The 19,886-nt window shown below is 52.7% G+C and overlaps 2 protein-coding genes across 2 annotated transcripts in view; one reads left to right on the top strand and one right to left on the bottom strand.

Annotated features, from left to right (window-relative positions):
• Window positions 1–972: 972 nt before the first annotated feature.
• Window positions 973–2,045, bottom strand: TOMM5 (translocase of outer mitochondrial membrane 5). The gene is made up of 2 exons (XM_055791627.1): window positions 1,861–2,045; window positions 973–1,492 (listed from the first exon to the last, which is right to left on the bottom strand). Exons 1-2 carry the CDS (start codon window positions 1,979–1,981, stop codon window positions 1,458–1,460), a joined length of 156 nt encoding a protein of 51 aa, XP_055647602.1. The 5' UTR covers window positions 1,982–2,045; the 3' UTR covers window positions 973–1,457.
• Window positions 2,046–2,294: 249 nt separating this feature from the next.
• Window positions 2,295–19,886, top strand: part of FRMPD1 (FERM and PDZ domain containing 1) — a 61,092-nt gene continuing 43,500 nt past the window's right edge. Inside the window, 1 exon segment of the mRNA XM_027784844.2 lies at window positions 2,295–2,803. The gene's annotated coding sequence lies outside the window, so the exon portion shown is untranslated.

Raw genomic sequence — 19,886 nt, forward strand, 5'->3', positions numbered from 1 at the left:
GTGCCTGTCCTGCATCTTTCCTGCATTGCAGGACTGTTTTGACAGATGGAGCCCAACATCATGGACTAAATGAACTCAATGGACTTTATTATAGAGATGGTCCATAGACTAAGGGAACGATACCTGTGTGTTTGTATCAAAAGACAGGTAAGGTGATGGTGGTTACCTGGGATCTACTGGAAATTGTGGGACCGGGGTGTGATGCAAACAGTATAGAACGAGGGTGGAGACTGTCCTGGTTTTAGCTGGGATAGAAATTTTCTTCCTAGTAGCTGCTGTTCTGTTTAGATTTAGTACGAGGACAACACACTGATGACAACACACTGATGGTTTAGTTGTAGCCAAGTTGTCCTTACCCTAAGTCAAAGACTTCAGTTTCCCATACCGTGCCAGTGAAGAGGTGCACAAGATGCCGGGAGGGAGCACAGCCAGGACAGCTGACCCCAACGGGCCGAAGGGCTAAACCATACCACAGAACATCATGCTCCGTGTATAAACCGGGGAGAGTTTGCCAGTGGCCGGCCGATCACTGCTTGGGGACTGGCTGGGCAGCGGCCAGTAACTGTATTGTGCATCACTTGTTTTTCACGCCTTTTATTCCTCTCTTTTTGTTATCTGCCTTTTCATTACTTGTCATTATAGTTTCCTTTACTTCAATTATTAATTCTTTCTTACCCCAACCCACGTGTTTTACCTTTTTTCTGATTCTCCTTCCCATCTCACTGGTGCAGGGAGGAGGAAAAGCGAGGGACTGAGCAGCTGCATGGTACTTAGTAGCTGGCTGGGGTTAAACCACCACAAAACCACATTAATGCATCATTGCCATGTCTTTTTCACTCTCCTTTGCTTTTCCTCAATACAAGTTGATTTTAAAGGTGGAGAAGAAAGTAAGCCTAAGACAAGAGCCAGGGAAATAACTCCAGATGACCTCTAGCTTGAGTGACGGTTATTAAAAATAAAGCACTACCAAAGTTAAGTAACACAACTGCTCCTCCATTTATTTAAAATAAAACTGCTTGTGAACTGAACTCATTGAAGACTTCCTTTTTCATACAGAAAAGTTCGGTAAGGTTGATGGCCATAGCATGTGGCAGTTTAGAGGTAGCTGCATAACAGAGCAACTTGCCAGCGCTTAACACTTCAAACAAAATGGCGATGGGCAGCGTTTTGGTTTGGTTTTTTTTTTTTTAAACAGTACAAGAAATGTTCCATCACAAGTCATAGCTTGATGCTACTAGGGAGTATTCTGTGACCAGAATTGCCCTGCAGGGGCAACAGACATCTTCCCCATCCTCCAACCTAAGCTGTCACTCTCAGGTCAGATAGGCTTAAGCGAAACATTTTAGAACCATTTAGTACTGGATGTCTGCCTCTGGCACAATGTTTAATTAAAAAAAAAAAACAGGGGAAAGCAGCTCCGGTCCATTTCATGTTTTCATATATTGTGTCTGAAGTGGTCATATGCTGTCCAGCTTCTTCAGGATGAAAGGAGCTGCAAGCAGAAAAGAAAACTGCATGAACCTCGCTGAAGAAGCAGTTATTCCCCAGTAAGTCTGTAACAAAACAGCATCTAAAATATTCAGAGGCTGGGCGAAGGACTACTTTCTGCCTCCCAGGCGGTCCCTTCTCTCTCCGCACGCCTGCTTTAACGAGCGAGGCAGCACGATTCCAGGGGGGAACCAGCAGGAACGGCAGCCAGGAGCGCTGCCGGGCCGCCGGGCCTCATCGCGGCCCCGGGTAAGCACCCAGCCACCGGGCCGCGCCGCCGCGGGCCGAGGCGGTCAGGAGGCTGCCAGGAGCAAGGCCGGCGATACAGGCCGCCATCGCGTCTGCTGCGGTCTCGGCCGCCCCAGCACTTACTGATCCGCAGCAGCGCAACGTAGATGAGGAAGTTGCGGACGGAGGTGAGGACGTCGCGGCGCATCTTCCGCTTCAGCTCCTCCGGGTCCATCTTGGGCCCCAGCCCCTCGATGCGGAACATGCTGCGCCCGGCGCGGTGCGGGCCGCCGGCGGGACGCGCGCGGCGCAGGCGCGAGAGGGGCGGGGGGGGGGCGGGGCGGGCGGCGCGTACGCAGTGAGGCGCGGCCAAGGCCCCGCCCTCCGGGGGCCGCCCGGCCCCGCCCTCCGGGGGCCGCCCGGCCCCGCCCTCCGGGGGCCGCCCGGCCCCGCCCTCCGGGGGCCGCCCGGCCCCGCCCTCCGGGGGCCGCCCGGCCCCGCCCTCCGGGGGCCGCCCGGCCCCGCCCTCCGGGGGCCGCCCGGCCCCGCCCTCCGGGGGCCGCCCGGCCCCGCCCTCCGGGGGCCGCCCGGCCCCGCCGTGAGGCCGCGGGAGCTGCTTCCGCAGCGCGGTACTGGCGGTCTTTGCCCTGGCGGTCCCGGTAACGGGCGCGTTCCGCCGCTGCCGGGGTGGGAGGGCTCAGGCGGCCCGCGGAAGAGGCCCGCTCTGTTGGCGGGGCGGGGCGGGGCGGTGTCCCGCGGCTGGACGGAGGCCTGCCCCCCAGGGGACGCGGCGGCGGCCTGGCCCGGCGGCTGGGCGGGCCTGCGGCGGGGGCCGGGGCTCGCGGCCGGCCGCTGGCGGGGGTGCTCGTCCTGGCTGTGCCGGCCGGCGGCGGGGCGGGGACCTCGGGGGCCCTGCGGGCGGAGTTCTTCCGGTCCCGCCCGCAGCAGCGCGGCCTCCCCGCTCCCGCCCGGCCGGGCGGCTGCCTGGTCTACCGGAGCAGGCAGAGCTGGGTCTGCGGTGGGTAGCTGTGCCGCCAGCCTGGAAGCTGCCCGGTCCGTGGGTGTGAACTCGGGGAGCCTTTTGCAGGTGAGTGCACGGAGCAGTTCTGGTTAAGTGTAGCTGTGCTGGAGGAGTCATGCGGGCCACCGGGAGCTTCTCTCCTGTCGTGGTTTAACCCCGGCCAGCAACCAAGCCCCACGCAGCTGCTTGCTCACTGTCCCCACGGTGGGATGGGGAGAGGATCGGAAGAGTAAAAGAGACAAAAACTCGTAGGCTGAGATAAAGACAGTTTAATAGGGAAAGCGAAAGCCGCGCACACAAGCAAAGCAAAACAAAGAATTCATTCACCACTTCCCATGGGCAGGTGGGTGGTCAGCTGTCCCCAGGACAGCAGTGTTCCGTCATGCAATAACGGCTACTTGGGAAGACAAATGCCATAATGCCGAATGTTCCCCCCTGCCTTCTTCTTGCCCCAGTTTATATACACTCTGCATGACATCATATGGTATGGAATATCCCTTTGGCTAGTTCTGATCAGCTGTCCTGGCTGTGTCCCCTCCCAATTTCTTGTGCTCCTCCAGCCTTGTCGCTGGTCGGGCCTGAGAAACGGGAAAGGTCCTTGACTTAGTATAATATTACCCAGCAACGATCAAACACAATGCTGTTAACATTGTTCTCGCAGCAATGCAATACACAGCACTGCAATAGCTACTAAGAAGAAACTTAACTCTGTCCCAGGCAAACCCAGGCCACTCCTCAGCCCAGTGCTTGCCCTTAGAAGGCAGAGGGCAGTGAGCAGACTTAGGACAACCCTACAGAGTAAAGCACAGAGAGACTGTCCAATGCCTGTCAAGTCTGTTGCAGATAATAGCGCTTGGAACATCTGTAAGTGACAACCTCTGTGACTAATGGTGGTCCTGAGAAGCTGCAGTTAATCTAAGTGATGGGTACTAGACACTTGTCTGGGAATGGGGATGCATCATAGGGCTGCTTAGGAGAGACGGACACAGATGAAACAGAGCCCGCTTCTGTGGGTTGCACATCGTGATGGTTCAAAGCATGTCAGCACAGCAGCCTCAAACTCAGCACCTCTGGCCATGCCATCACATCTGCTGCTGCGAACCCCACTGGCTTCCCCATTTGTGTGGTACTACCACGTGAGTTGTGCAGGAGAACACGATCCTGAAGAACAGACTAGTCTCAATGTTCTCAATCGCTGGGAAGAGAGGGTTATAGCTGCACCAAGCAGGAGAAGCAGTTGCCTTGCTGGCCCCTCTGACCTATTCCTGGTGCCTTCTAAGTAACCTGTTTACAGTGCGACTTAATAGATACCTGTTTTTCTCTAACTGAAGTGAAGAATTTATCTGGCTGTGAGTCAACCTGCTTCTAGCTCTGCTAGCTTTCCTGACTCACACACCATCTCCTGAATTACGCACCATTGTCTTTTGTACCGCTGCTGATCTGCAGTAACTGACTTAGCTGTTCTGCTTTGTTTAGAACACAAGACCCTTCACTCCAGCACAGAACCCCACCGTGCAAGATCTTTTTTTGCCTTTTGTAAATGCAACCCCCATTCCCAAACAAGTCCCGGGAGACCGTCGGAGGCCAGTAATACTTAATAACAGGTACAGAAAGACTGAGAAGACCAGGGATCTTGGCTTTGGAGTGGCCTCTGGCCAACCCCAAAGCCCCCGCTCCAGGAGTTGGATGTCACAGGAAGGTGGGCTGTGTATGAATTTCAGTTAAGATACTGGATGACTATGAATGCTAACTGGAATTGTGCCCTTTTTTAGGGGGAGGAGCTGGTTCAGGCCTGAGACCAGGCCCACCCAGATAAGTGTGTACACAGCCGTCAAGTCTCACTCTTGAGCTCCATCCACACATACAGGCTTCAGCCAGCGATTTCCAGCCTGTGGCAGGCAGCAATGCTTTCAGCAGCTCTCCTCAGATGCCGGGAACACCTTCAGAGATGGGCACGGGCACTACTGGTGCCTGGAGTGGACCAAACAAGCAGGCAGAGGCTTGTGGCTCTCCCCATCACCCCCACAAGACATCTGGGTTCCACAGCCCACCCTGCTCTGCCTGCTTGCTTGATAGGCAGTAGGTAGATAATTCAAAAACCCAGATTTGTCTCAGCTAAGCTGCCTATGACCTGAGGCAAAGCCAATTACAGAGCAGCTGCTTTCATTGTGCCAGTGATTAACAGGGGCTAATTGCATCTCCCATTAGCTGGGGGAGCTTTCCTGCTTTTCTGTGGTACCTCAAGGGTCCACCCTGACTTTGCAAAGGATGGCCAAGGGAAAGTGTTCCTGAATCACCCTATTCTGAGCACATTTGCAGGACATTCAATACCAATTCCCAGCGCAAATGAAGGGTCAAACTCTTCTGGTCAAAAAAAGTTGTAAAACTGCCCTCCTGAGAGCATTACAGCAAGGTCCAGGAGAAAAACACGACAGAGCTGCCCAGATCTGCAGCTGATATAAACTAGCTTTGTTCTGCTGGCTTCCAGGTAATCTCATTGATTTACTTGTGGTTTCATTCTGGATGTTGGATTTCTCTGGTCTTTGCTAGCAGAAACGGATTGGCAGGTCCCCAGCCCATGTTAGCAGAAGAGCAAGGAGTTTCATCCTACATTTCAAGACTGTTGGTCTTCCCAGTCTTGTTTTGTATTTGAAAAGCAGAAGTGATGCTGCTTTCCCAGACGTTGCTCTGGAGAAGATAAAGGAACTTGGGCAATTCTGGGCATAGCTGAATCAAACATGACACAGTATTGGAGAGACTGGAGCAAGGAAAAGACAAAAAAATGCTGTTAAGGAGCAACGTGAATGAGAACTCTGCCAGGGCATTGACTGGAGAGTTGTTTCACTGGGGCCACCCTATACTCCTTGTCCTTTTGTAAAATAGGGGGATGAGAAACATTTCCTTTGGGAGAAACCCACATTGGATAGGGAGGAGACTTCAGATGTGGAGTGACTGGCAAGGAACAGAAGACATTGGCTTTGGGTTTTGACAGCAGCATGAACAACTTCCCGAGCTGCCCTTGAAATGTTTGTGTCAATTTTCCAGAATTCCCTCAAACCTCCAAACTGCACGATTTTGACAGCTCGTATTATGTTCTTAGTTTTACTCAGCCCTGTAATTGCATGAAAATTTTAGCTTTCATTTACTGGGGCTACAGGCAGACATGACATGCGGAATTGAACTCTAAAACTCGAGGAGAGTTATAAAGCGGGGATGTTTATTGCAGTGCTGGGTGCAAGGGGGGTTGCTCCTCCTCACTTGCACACTGTTTCAACAAGCTGGCTGATATTTATTGTACAAAGTTACGAAAATACATAAGGTTTCCAAAAATTCATTATCATAATCTCCTCCCTCTGGCACCTCTTCAAGATGTACTTTTCACCTTCTTGGGCAGTTGCCTAAAGTTCCTGCTTACCTTTGCATACATTAGCAGCCTGTTGTTTAGTTTCTGTTACCTACTAGAGTTCTTCACGTGTCTTCCATCATCTAACCTTTTGTTCAAGTGTAACGCATCTGCTGGCTAACGATGAGCCCTTCCTTACTGCCCACTCTAAACATGTCAAGCTAATACGTGCCCACGGGGCTGGTTTTAAATCTATATCAGACGACTAGACACTGACCGAACGCTGGCTAGAGGTTAAGGTCTTTGAACAGAACATGGGCAACTGCATGACATGGCTGCGTATCGCAGGTGACAGTATGGAAAGCTGACAAAAGCTGCGGATGATGCCACAAGGGACAGCTGGATCTCCCAAGTGATTAAGGAGTAGTGATGTGAGAGGAAAGGCCAAACTTCACAGATAACTGGGGACAAGCAGTGGGGTCTTTCTGGGGCAAGGCCAGCACACTAGTGAGAACTCAGACTTCTTGCCCCAGGGGTCCTCCCCATCCCATGAAGTGCTGGCACTGGCTCTGGGGTAAGACTGGGCTAGTGCAGAAGGCAGGCAGTAAATAGCACTCAGAAATTAAACCTGTCCCGCCTGCCCTTTTTGAGACTTCAGACAGGTTGGGGCTGGGGCAGATGGGAGAACTCGCCAAGATGGCTTGATCCTCCTTGATGGAGATGTTTTGTGAAGTGGCCTTCTATACACTGTTCTGCAGTGTCTCTCCAGGGCTGCTCCCGCATGGTGGAAACAGCTTATCAGCCAGCTGAAAGGACAGCATTAGCTTGCCCTGGTTCCTTCAGCATCTACCAGTAAGATTCAGAGAAGTGCCAGAAACCTCCACCTCTAGAGCTGTACCAGGACGTTTATTGCTGTTGCATATGTATCAAGGGCGGTTTAGAGGCCCAGGGGAAGCCTTGCAGAAGCACTAAAGGGAGGCAAAGTAGATAGTGCTGGAGCCTTGGTGCTACCTACCAAGTTGACCATTTCACCCCATCAAAAGAATCCATATTGATACATACACTAATGACAGCATTTGCCTTTGTTCAAACAAAAATACTTTCTCTTTTTCTGGCCAATAAATTTCAGCCTGCCATTCCATAGTGTCTCTCTACAGACTCCGCACAGCAATCAGACTGTACATTTTTGGGGCTTCATCAAACCAGGCCGAAAAGCAAATTAATGTGACTGCCAATTGAAGCTGAAGGGACAGTTCCCACCCACCCCACTGATGCCATCCAGCTTCTCAGGCCTGGTGTAGAGGGTAATGCCATCTCTCCTAGTGTGTGAGCACACTAATAGTGTGCGTGGCCCTTGCTGCTGGCGTCTAATGCTCAGTGTCTTGGCTTCCCAGTGCCTTGCAGCTGGAGCATCCATACTTACTGCTTTCAATTCTGCTGGTCTGAAGACCGGATAGTGTGACTAAAGACCATATGTACGCTGAGTCCAGGACCGATGCATCTACTGCAGGCAGTGCTGCACAGGCACACGAGAAGATACCGGTATCTAACCCAGCCTTAACCAGGGCAAAGGTGAGTTAGACCAGCTTAGGCTGGTTGATGTAACGCAAGGCAGGTCTCCTTCAAACGAGAATGCTCTGGCAGAAGCTCCCAAACAGGACTGCCCATGCAGTATTGCCTGTGAGACTTGGTCTGCCATTTCTGTCCACAGGCTGTTTTCTTTTGGGACAGTCACTAGTGAACAGCTTTCATCTTTATTTCCTGTTTTCCAGCCTGGATCTGCAGCCTCTGGCGTTGATATAGTGAAAAAAACGTAAAACTCTGCAGCAGGCAGAAGCTGCACAGGTAACAGAAACATCAGCCCCAGAGGAAGAGCGAAGGGCAGGAGCTCAGCGCTTGGCGAAGGGACAGTTAGTACCGATGGAGATGAGCTCCACAAGAATGTCAATAAGGAGCCGTCTGACTAGGGCATGCTAACTGCTGAAAGAAAACAAACCAGGGGAAAAGTTCGTCCTTTTCCCCAACGGCCCCCACCCCAAAGAGGATGGATCCCCCGGCGGGGGATCGTGGTGATACAGATTAAAACCGGCCCCGTGGGCACGTATTAGCTTGAGTGTTCAGAGTGGACAATAAGGAAGGACCAAGCATTAATGTCTGCATAATTAATGTATGCAAAGATAAACAGGAACTTCAGGGAACTGCCCAAGGAGTTGGAAAATACATCTTGAAGAGGCGCCAGAGGGGGATTCTGAATGTTCGGAAACCTTTCTGTATATGCCTGACTTTGTATAATAAATATCGGGCTGCTTGTTGAAACGGTGTGCAAGTGAGGAGGAGCGACCGCCCTTGCACTCAGCGCCGCAATAAACATACCTGCTTTGTAACTCCTTGAGCGGTAGAGTTCGATTCCGCACGTCAGTGTGAAGGTCAGAAGAGATGACAAGGGCTGTTATATAGCGTTCTGCAAGTTTCCAGTAAGTTTGTCTAGTCAGATGGTGCACCGATAAATGCAGCTATCATAGGTGGTGCCTGAGGCAGCTGCACTGCAAGATCAGTGCCCATTGCTCACTCAGTAGGGCTACAGTAACAGACACCCAGAGGTGGCATGGTCTTGTGTCCATTCGTCCTCTCTCCTCAGTTCTGAGGCATGTAATATTGTCCGTGTCTCCCCGCAGACAGAAAAAGTCTACCACGGTTAGAGCTCTGCCTCTTGACTTTATCAAATCTGAAGTCTTTTCCTTTCAACTAATTCCAGCCAGAAGCTCTGGCATGTATTGCAGCTAACGGCAGCTACTTAGGGCCAGGAAAGCCAGCAGTGTCAGTCACACCTTTCCAGCAGGACTCTTGGCAACTGTACAAGGGGGAAGACTCTCTGGCACAGATAACTTTGTTGAATGAGATTCCAAAACGGAATCTACATCTAGTCCTGCTAACACCGTGCTGTGGCAGAGCTGTCAGCTGGATGGCTAATCCAAAGGGAAAGCCAAATTACAAGGAGCTTAAGCAGGGGAAAAATTTTAAAACCAGATCGCACTGACCTCTTCGAGGAACAACGTAGGAGGCTGCACAGGTTCTTGTGCAGGGGTACATTTGGTATAGTGCTGCTGGGGAGAGTGACACCCTTAGATGGCAATAGGACTGGGGGAGAGATGTTATTTCTCTGCAGAGCAAGCAGCAAATAATGAGGCAGTGTTCAGGCCTACAGGGTATCCTGGGGGTTGTGTAAACTGGGTGATTAAAAGGAGCAAAACGATACCAGAGCAGACAGTCCAGCAATGTAAATCCACACAGAGCTGCTAAAACACAGCGTAACAGTTCCAGGAGAGGAAGCCTCATGCCCTCCTCTCACCTGTGCATTGCAGTGGGCACAGTGAAAAGGCACCAGAGAGACACAGGGCAAAGAGACGGCGCCAACCACACGAACAGCTGAGTCCTTAGGGCACCTTGAGCTGGAAGCCTCCCACTTCACAGCTGTGTTGTGCTTCTACCCAGCTCCCCAATCCCCTTTGCTCCCTTTTGCTGTGGCTCATATCTCCCCAGCAGCCTCACCAGCTACGTCCTGCTTAGTGGGGACCTGGGGCAGGGGAACAGTTCTTGATGCGTAGCAGGAGGAGAAGGAGTAGCAAGACTGGTCTGGCCTCTCCCCTCAGACCCTTGCATGCTCACCACATGTCTGGACACCTGGGGTTTGGCACCTCAGGGGGCCAGATGGTGACACAGGTTGATTTTCTGTAGCAGTATTTCCTTTACCATCAGAGGTCACCATCGCACCACGCATCTCCGTGTGATGATGTGGCTTTACTCCGCGCTGCCTGCATTGGCAGACAGGTTAGTGCTCAGGCAGCAAAGCTTAATTTGCAGTTCCTAGAGGAAGCACGCATCCAACAAGGGGTTCTGCTTTTCCATTCGCCACCTCCACCTGCCGCCTCACCGAGATGTCATACTCAGGCCATCTCTGTCTGTCCTGAGGCTGTACCTGTAGTGGTTGCTGCACAGAGCTGGAAGGAGACCAGCACAGCAGCCTCAAGCTGCAGCATGGAGGGGGCTAGTGCCGATGCTCCAGCCTCCCCTGTCTGCTTCTGCCAGACTGTTGGAACTGGCTCACTCGTGAAAAAGTCATCTTTGTTCCCTGTAGGGAAGGCTGGATCCAGCAGCCCAAGAGAGGTGAGGCTGCTGCACCCAGGCTCAGCCAGCAGTGAGGCTGAGCAGCTATTAACAGAAAGCATGTGCATACACATGCACACCCTTACAGTGCTGCAGTGGATTGACCCTGAGTGGACACCAGGTGCCCCCCAAAGCTGCTCTATCACTTCCCCTCCTCGGCTGGACAGGGGAGAGAAAATATAACAAAAGGTTCGTGAGGCATGTTAAAGACAGGGAGAGATCGCTCACCAATTATAATCATGGGCAAAACAGACTCAGCTTGGGGAAGTTAGCTTAATTTATTACTATTCAAATTAAAATAGGATAATAAGAAATAAAAGCACATCCCAAAAACACCTTCCCCCTACCCCCTTCCCTTCTTCCTGAGCTCAGCTTCACTCCCAATTTCTCTCCCTCCTTCCCACCAGCAGCGCAGGGGGATGGGGAACAGGGGCTGTGGTCAGTTCATCACACGCTGCCTCTGCCACTCCTTCCTCCACAGGGGAAGGGCTCCTCACACCCTGCCCCTGCTCCAGCATGATGTCCCTCCAGTGAGAGACAGACAGTCATGAATTGCTCCAGCTTGAGTCCTTTCCCACAAAACTGCTCCAGCGTGGGTCCTTTCCGTGGGGTGCAGCCCCTCAGGCACAGCCTGCTCCAGTGTGGGTCCCCACGGTTTCACAAGTCCTGCCAGCAAACCTGCTCCAGCCCGGGTTCCTCTCTCCACGGGACCACAGGTCCTGCCAGGAGCCCACTCCAGCGTGGGCTGCCCATGGGTCACAGCCTCCTTCGAGCATCCCTCTGCTCTGGTGGGGGGCCCTCTCCGGCTGCAGGTGGGGATCTGCTCCACTGTGGGCCTCCACGGCCTGAGGGTGGACAGCCTACCTCACACCGTGGGCTTCACCACAGGCTGCTGGAAAATCTCTGCTCCAGTGCCTGGAGCACCTCATGGCCTCCTGCGCAGACCTGAGTGTCTGCAGAGTTGTTCTTCTCACTTCTCTCTCCAGCTGCTATTGCTGTTGCACAGTTTTCCCTGCCTTCTTAAACATTAACATATCCCATAACGAGGTACCTATGTACGATGTTACGTTATGAGCCATGTTACGATGGCTCAGCCTTGGCCAGTGGTGGATCCATCTCGGAGCCAGCTGGCACTGGCTCCATTTGACACAAGGGAAGCTTCTAGCAGCTTCTCACAGAAGCCACCCCTGTAGCCCCCCTGCTCCCAAAACTGTGCCGTGAAACCCAATACAAGTTCGCAGGTACATGGCTGTGGATATATGTGTCACATATACATGGCTGGCCACACGCATCAGTGCAGACAGGAGCCCTGAGCACTCACGCAAATGCAGACAGCACCAGCAGCCTCGATGTGCTCCCCTTTGTGGCCTGAGACCACCATGAAAACACATGCACACTGTACAGAGTCCCTCATTCAAGAAGGATGCTAGAAGTGGAGTTGAATTAAGGTGGCAGCAAGACAGGCTATGCTGACCCAGCGTAGGGCATGACCAGACAAGCATCCCGATCAGAAATCAGTTTCTGTGTTGCTGACCCTTTTTATCACCTTACCCCTCTGTTTTCACATGTTCATCCTGCCTGAACTGCGTCAATTCCCATGTTTCCCCACATTTGGTTCCTCCCCTGGGCATCCCGTTAATAAGCTTTGTGCAATCCTGGGATGCTCTTCCCCTGCCCGCTGTAGCGTGTCCCATACCCCTGGCAGAGACCCCTGGGTCCGTGAGGGGCTGGGGAGAGGGCAGGTGTCCCCCAGCCTGTGGGGCTGAGTTCCCCTGGGACTGGGAGGAGCTGAGCAGGGGCTCACCCCTCTGTGTTGGGGTGTGCATTCAACAGTTCTGGGTGCCACCACCCTGGGCCTTGTCCCCAGGCATTGCTCCCACACTGGGCTCCCAGGCCTGGGGACGCTCTGGTGCCTGCCTACAGAAATTCAGGGGAGGCTCAGCAGCCACTGGGCGTGCTGGGGTGCTCCCAGGAGTTTCCATGGGCTGTGGAGGGACCAGCCTCTCCCCAGCAGGCTCTGGGAGGTCCCTCGCAGGCTGCTCTCCTCCAGTGACTTTCCTCCAGAGGTGAAGTGTGCGAGGGATCACACTCACAACCCGGACGATGAAGCAGGGTTGCCTCCTTGGTGCTGACACAGCCAAGAAGGTGGTGGGGAATGTTCGGCACCAGCCTTAGGGCCAGAGAGCAATTTGGCTTCTCAAGGTTCCTGTGGGATGTGGGTGTCACCAGGTGCTCCAGCGACCACTCTATGGGCCAGCGCAGCTCTGTCCCTCCCCTTCTCCAGCGGTGCTCCTCAAAGAGCCCAAGTGGAAGGGCTTCACCATGGCCCCTGGTGCCAGCTCTTGTCATGCCTGTCTTCCTTCACCCCACGTAACCTGTGCATGGTGACTGGTGGTGCCAGCCTGGGCCATATCGGGATGATCACTGGCCAGTGATTTGACGTGGCTTATGTGAAGGATACCAACGGCAAGAGCTTTGCCGCCAGGCTCTCCAGCATCTTCGTTATTGGCAAAGTCAGCTTGCACAGCCCCGATGTGGGTGGCTTCTCTCCCATTGCTGGGGGCTGCTGGCTGACACCAAGAGGCATGCGTGTCTTCCGTGGGCAGCTGCCTTTCCACACGGTGAAGCTCCAGCCCTGGCATCAGCTGTGACTCCGCTCCCAGTGGTTCTGCCTGCTCTGGGATGACCGCTCTGGGAAGGGGAAGCATCCATGAGAAGCATCCAGCTGCCTCTGCTGTCTCGCTGTCTGCCATGGGCTCTCCTGTCCAGCTTGGAAGCGGGTGGCGTTTCGATCTTGGCTGAAGTGCGTTCTTGATGGATGTGACTGAAACAGAGACAGATGTAGGCCTGTACGCCTTCGGCGAGTTCCTAAGGAGCTTCTGCTGATCCAGCGCCACAGCTCTGTGTCTGTGGCCCAGCACAGGCAGGGTCTGGCTTCTGCTGCTTTTCCCCCCTGAATGGGAAAGCTCTGCCCCCTCCGGGCTTCCTGGTGGGGAGGTGGCTTCTTCCCCTTTGCTGAAGGGCAACGAGCCGTGGATCTCCTTGCCTTGTGGAAAGGGCATCCACCTGACCAGTGCTGAAAAAGAAAGACCAGAGACTGGCGGCCGAGCGGAGCAGTGTGTGAACTCCACCTCGGGCCCACGGTGGTCCTTTCAGTGTATTCATGAAACCATTTACTGAATGGCTGAAGGTGGGGCTGGGGGGCTGGAGAGCAGCAGTGCCTGTGGGGAAGGCCCAGACACCGAGGTGGCAGGGGCGGGCAGCGTGCCCACACAGCAAGGGCTGTGCTAGCCAGGGCATGGGTGGCACCGTGGGAAGAGGTTCCACCGTGCCGTGGGCCCAGGGAACGCCATGCCCGGGTACCGGCTGCGGGCTGGGGCTGCCGGATCCAGGCAGACACGGGGCCGGTAAGCTCTCGACTCGTTCTGCATCCTCCCCTAGGCAGAGCTCGATACATTCCTATTGCTCCTCACACCAAGAGCAAATCCACCACCTCTCCTTGCTGGCCCTGTCTCTCCTAAGATGTACGCAGCCAACCATGACAGCATTCAGGTCGTGCAAGCTATCCCCTCACGTGTCTGTAATTACAATGAGATCACGGCCCTGCGACCTCACACAGGTCTCTAATTCTTCCTGCTTTTTCTCCATGCTGTGTGTGCTGGGGTACCACTATTTTGGAGAGGTAGGTTGGAGAGGTGCAAGTGGATCCACCATAGCCACACGTGCTCCTTGGGGTGGCTGGCTGCCTGGCGCTCAGCTTGGCAGGCAGCTAAGGAGCATACATCACTGTTCTGGTTGGCCTGGCTTATTCCCCAGTTTGATGCGATGGCGTGAGCATTGCCACTTTGGACCCATGCCCCCGAGCCCTGCAATTTAAAGCCCGCCTCACCAAGCTGGCCAGCCTGCTGCCAAAGAGTCCCTTGTCTCTTCTAGACAGGTGGATCCCATCCCTCCTTAGCAGGCTATAGCCAAAGAAGGTCCCGTTGTCATGAAGGGGCCCAGGGAGGCTGTGGGACCACCAAGTCTGCATTTTCTCAGACTCTGATGGGACACACCCCTGAGTCTGGTCAGAGAGTTTTGTTCAACTCCAAAATACAAAATGGGCAGCATAGATACCTCTTGGCTCTTCCTCCTGACTCAAGATGCCCGTGTGCACAGCCCAGCCCTGCTACTTCTGCTGCAGCAGACCCTGGTGCATCCTTTCCACTCAGGATCCTCTGCCTTTGCAGCCATGGAGCCCAACATAGGAAGCAGCGGGGCTCACAGGGGCAAGGAGGGAAGCCAAGGCTATACATACGATCAGCTTTTCACTCCATTCCTCCACTGCTCGCATTTGCAAGAGGAGCAGGAGAGAATGAGAATCTCTTGCTTGGAATCTTGTGTCCTGCAGCACGGCGCCACACCGGTACCTGAACATACTCCAGGCTGACAGAAGATTGCTGCTGGTTCAGGGATACAAAACCTGTTTCAGTCTCTGTAAGGAAAGCCTTGCCTGGGTATGATTTCGGAATGAGAGGCACAAGGCATGAAAGTGCTCCTGGCAAGTCATAGACATGGCTGTAAAAGAAGAGATGAAGGGCAGCAGGAATGCCCTGATGCTGGGACTAGAAGGAAAGCCTTGATCATGCACTGCTGGGGAGGGACTTGCCCATGGATGGCATGCAGCACTGCTCTCACTGCCATTGATGAGAGCACCAGAGCACTGGAGGAGGGTCTGAAAAACAGAGGGGCAAGTGGCTCATGTAGGTGCTCCTACACCCCCCTGCAATGGGGAGGTTCTTTATGAGACCGTGGTGATGCAGTGCCGTGCAAACATTAGGTACAACAGACCAAGTTTAGGATAGAACTGAAATGTTCAAAGTCCTTGGTTTGAATCACAGAGAGGCGAGTAGAAAGGCAGCTTGAGGGGGTCCAGCCAGACTGCTGGGACACCCTGAGGACAGAGGTTGACTCAAAACACAGGTCCCACGGAGCGAGGCCAGCAGAGGCCCCAGCTGGTCCAGAGCTGGAGTGCCAGAGGCACAGGCAACAGCCGAGGGTGCCAGCTCTGCTCAGTGTGGAGAAGAGGGAGCACAGGGGCCCTCCAGCTCTGCCTGCTGACATGGGCCTTGCCTCCACCCATCTTTCTGCCAGGATGGACCAGGCATAGACAGGCACTGAGGGGAAATGGTCAGCTTTTATTGGCCTCAGAAAGTGTCCAGGCCTGATCCCACCAAAACTGTGACATGAGGCTGGCAGCACAATGACCTCTCAGGGCAGCTGAATGTCTGGGGTGCCATCCCTGCACCCATCCCTCATGTGCCTCCCTGTGCCGCACCCTCTGGATGCTGCGCAGGCTCAGGGCCAGCCAGCATCTTCAGGGACCCCTTCACAGAGGGTGTGTGTGACATCCCAGTGTGTGTGACACCCCAGTGACCTTCGGGTGTCACTGGGGATCTGCTACGGCTTGGGGCTCATCTTTTGTGCATCACCGAAGTCAGCATTCCCAAGCTGTGATTTTCTTCTGGGAGACACAATACTGAAAGCAGTGTTATTTGACCAGTCATATTGGAATCTGCCTTACTGAGGTCACGTGAGGCCAGATAGTTTGAAATCCCCCATCGGTTCTCAATTCAGGCATCCCAGGGATGTCCCCACCACTCCAGGTCTGTTTTATCTCCATTAAGCCAGTCCTATCAGCCTGCTGTGGTCTGGGAGTACAGCACAAAGGGCTCAGGGTACCCTGGCACTCCTGGCATCCCAAGGGAAGATTTCTCTTCCTGCTCTTTCCCCTTAATTTTGGGAGGAGATGAACAGGTGCCCCTGCTGCTCATGATGCTGCCCAAGCTGCTGCGAGAACCTCTGTGCTGCTTTGTACATGCAGGGGGTGAAACCAGCCCTAAAAGCTTCACTTGGAAGTGAAAAAAAAATAAATGCTAAAAATCAATGCCAGAGCCTCAAGGCAAATACTTCAGACTTACCATCCATTTACCTGTGATCTGGACAGGGAGAGACAGAGCCAATAGGAAATGTGATCCCACCAAAACTGTGACACGTAACCACAGCTTGCTCTGCCCATGCACCAAGTGGTTGAACATGATTCCTGGTGTCTTCAGGTTTAATGCACTGATGTTTATGCTGAAGAGAACCAGAAAGGAGACATCATTTGTCTGTATCGCTTTAAGAAGCAATCGCTACTCTAAGTAGAATCAGAGCCTATAGCATGCTACCCGTCAGTCTGGGAGGGTCTGAATGCGTTTCTACCTTCAGGGTAAATGTTTTCTGGTCGCTTATATCGTTAACAGAAGTGTTTCTCTTGTCACACTGTTTCCTTTTTGCCTTCTACCACAGATGAAAAACTGTGGGTTCCTTTTTGAGCTTCTTGTCTTGAAACACATTGACAAAGAGGTGAGAAGGAAGATGGATGTTTCAAGGGCAAATTGGGGACTGTATAGTTTGCCTCTGGTATATTTGAGCTATTCTGCTTCGTGGGTTAATCTGTCTATTCCTTGCTAAGGGATCTGAAAGGGTTTCCTTAACAACAGATCGGTGAGGGGTGCCTGCACAGCAGGCTTTGGAGCTTCTCGGTGCTGGCTCTTGGCCTGATTTGCTGTCCACGCTTAAGCAGCCAGCTATTAGTCAGAGCATCAGGGTGAGCTGTAAACAGGCAAGGCATGCCCTTCTTATGGGCACAGAGGCAGGAGAGATCTACAGGAGAGATTCAGAGAGATGCCCTGGTTCAAACTACAGACTGGCCTGCCAAACAGGTCTTCCCACCGGGGAGAGAGAGCACACAGAAGGGCTCGGACCCACACATGCCCTTCTCACAGGTGCCACTTCTCTGGAAGGACTCCAGCGCAACCAGCTCTGCCACACATCTTTCACACCTCTTTTGTCTTCTGAGCTGCTTTGTCTTCCTCTGGTCACAAATGCGATGTTGTTGTATTTTAAGAAGGTATCCTGGGCTGCATAAGAAGCGGCATGGACACCAGGCTGAGAGATGTGCTTCTGCCCCTCTGCTCTGCTCTGCTCTGGTGGGATCCCATGTGCTGTACTGTATCCAGCTCTGGGGCCCCCAGTACAAGAAAGGCCTGGAGCTGTTGGAGCAGGTCCAGAGGAGGGCTACAAAACTGATCAGAGGGCTGGAGCACCTCTCCTATGAGGAAAGGCTGAGGGAGGTGGGGTTCCTCAGCCTGGAGAACAGAAAGCTCCAGAGAGACCTTACTGTGGCCTTTCAGAACTTAAAGGGGGTTTATAAGAAAGATGGGGACAGACTTTTTAGCAGGGTCTGTAGCGATAGTACAAGGGGTAGTGGTTTTCAGCTAAAAGAGGGTCAACCCAGACTTGATATAAGGAAGACATTTGTGACAACGGAGGTGGTGAAACACTGGCACAGGTTTCCCAGGGAGGCGGTAGGTGCCCCGTCCCTGGAAACACTCAAGGCCAGGCTGGATGGGGCTCTGAGCAACTTGATCTAGTTGAAGGTGTCCCTGCTCATTGCAGGGGGGGTGGGCTAGATGGTCTTTAAAGGTCCCTTCCAACGCAAACCAATCTGTGATTTTATGATTCTGAGGTAGTTTGTGTCACTCACATAATGCTCAATGACCTTTGATGGCTCAAACATCATCAGATAGCTGGGCTGGGCAGCAGCAGCAGAATGGCATGGCCAACCACTCAGAGAGGGCTGAAGGATGGAAGTGTGCCTTGCCTGCAGTTTTATCCTGCAGAAGGGCAAGCAGAATGTCAGGGAACTTGAGCTGTTCCCCATGGAACCAAAAAACTGCAGCACACAGGCACTCAAACATGGCTGGGAAGCCCTGCCACATTCAGACTAAGGAACTCTGAGAGAAGGGCTGACTAATCCACTAAGTTTGATTTTTCAGATAGGTGAAATGTGAAGGCTTTTTCTCCTTCATGAAATCTTAGTAATTCTTCTTCAGCAGATGCAGCTTTCTGGATCCTTAAGCCCAGCAATTCCAGAGCAATTATCTGCATCATGGAACATGGATATTGTTTCACAGGTTCAGCTCATGACTAGGATGAGCTCCCAGAGGTTTAATATTCTTGCATTCTTCACAGAAAGAGCTTGGCAGGCAAGCAGCAACAAGTTGGAAGCTCCCATATAGTTTTGAAATGTTTCCTCAGACAGAAGTCTTCTATGGGTCAGCTGTGACATGATGAAAGCATGAGCAATGAAGAACACTATTTAGAGAAAAAATGTCTCATCACTTTCTGGAGAAATGTTTCCCAGGCTCCTGACAGAATAATCAGAGAGAAGAAAACTACATGCTCAGTTCCACCACATGCAGGTACAAATCTAATACGTTTGGCAGCTTGGCATGAAGCTCTGAATTGTCGTCTTAGTGGATACCAGTTTTCATCACCAGGAGAGAGAACTATGGCTTAATTTATTTTTTAATTCATTAAGCTTCTACTTCCTGCGTGGATCGCTTTGAAAACATCATTCCGGGGCACTGGTAGGAAGGGAAATGTGATGCAGATTGTCTAGGAAAGGTGCATGAATCAGCAGTTGATGCAGAACCTTTCCCTGGACACTGTTTAGTGTTATGTTAATTACAGATGCCAGGCCCCAGCCTAATTTTTGGTTAAATTCAGTGACTACAAAGTTGTAGTGATTGTGAAAGGTGCCAGACAAACTCAGCTTTTACAGCAGCAGTGAAGAAAAATAACCATCGTTTCTGTGGGTGTGTTGATTTGGGAGAGGGTTTCAAGTCTCTGAAAAAGGAGCAGAAAGAGCAGCAAAGGTAAAGGCAGAAGGACCCGCAGTGCAGAAGTGTTCTGGCTAATTAGAGAGTATGAAAGAGCAAAACCAGAAAGGCACAAACCAGAAAAAATCAATACCTTTCAGTATGTGAGTCTTTGTTTCCTGACCAGCCTTGTGCTAAATAAAGAGCTGCAGACAGTTGCAGGGGAATTTAAACACAGAGCAGGGCATTTTTGCAGCAAAGGCTGGTGTCAGAGATGGGAAAAGAAGAGCTGACACAGTGGTTGTAGGTTCCTGTGTCCCCATTTGTGCAGTGCCAAATGAAAGTCGTGCAGTGCCAGGCGATGTCCAAGCAGCCCTGCACCCCACTTTCTTTGTCCTTAGCACCACTAAGCCCTTTGTGCCTAGAGTACCAGGAGCAAGAGCACTGCACACTGTGTTACGTGATAAAAGTGGCTCTGCACACCCACGGAGGAGTACGGAGGGGCAATAGCAGGGTAGGAAGCCGAAATAATGCCCTGCCCTGTCTACTCCCAGGCCCATACGGTAGTCACTAGCCCACGAGAGGCCCGCTTCCACAAGCCGTAAGGAGCACAGAGGCACAAAGGGAGTTGGAAACACAAATTAGGGACTCAAAGGAATGGCAAATCTGTCCAGGGCCCTCCCAGGGCTGTCCCAGGAAAGCCTCAGCCCCACAGTCCAGGCATGAAACCATCAAAAGGAGTCTGTGTCTGAGCACCCTGGGACTCTGCCATCAACATGCTGTGGGGTGCAGGGGAAGAGCGTTCCGAGATTCTGCAAAGCCTGTTACACAGGATGCCCAGGGGAGGAACCAAATGTGGGGAAACACAGGAATTGACATGGTTTGGGGAGAACCAACAAGTGAAAACAGAGGGTTAAGACAATAAAAATGGCCGGCAGCATAGAAACTGTCTTCT

This window comes from Falco peregrinus, chromosome Z (genome assembly GCF_023634155.1).
Source record: "Falco peregrinus isolate bFalPer1 chromosome Z, bFalPer1.pri, whole genome shotgun sequence".
Classification (NCBI taxonomy): Eukaryota; Metazoa; Chordata; class Aves; order Falconiformes; family Falconidae; genus Falco; species Falco peregrinus.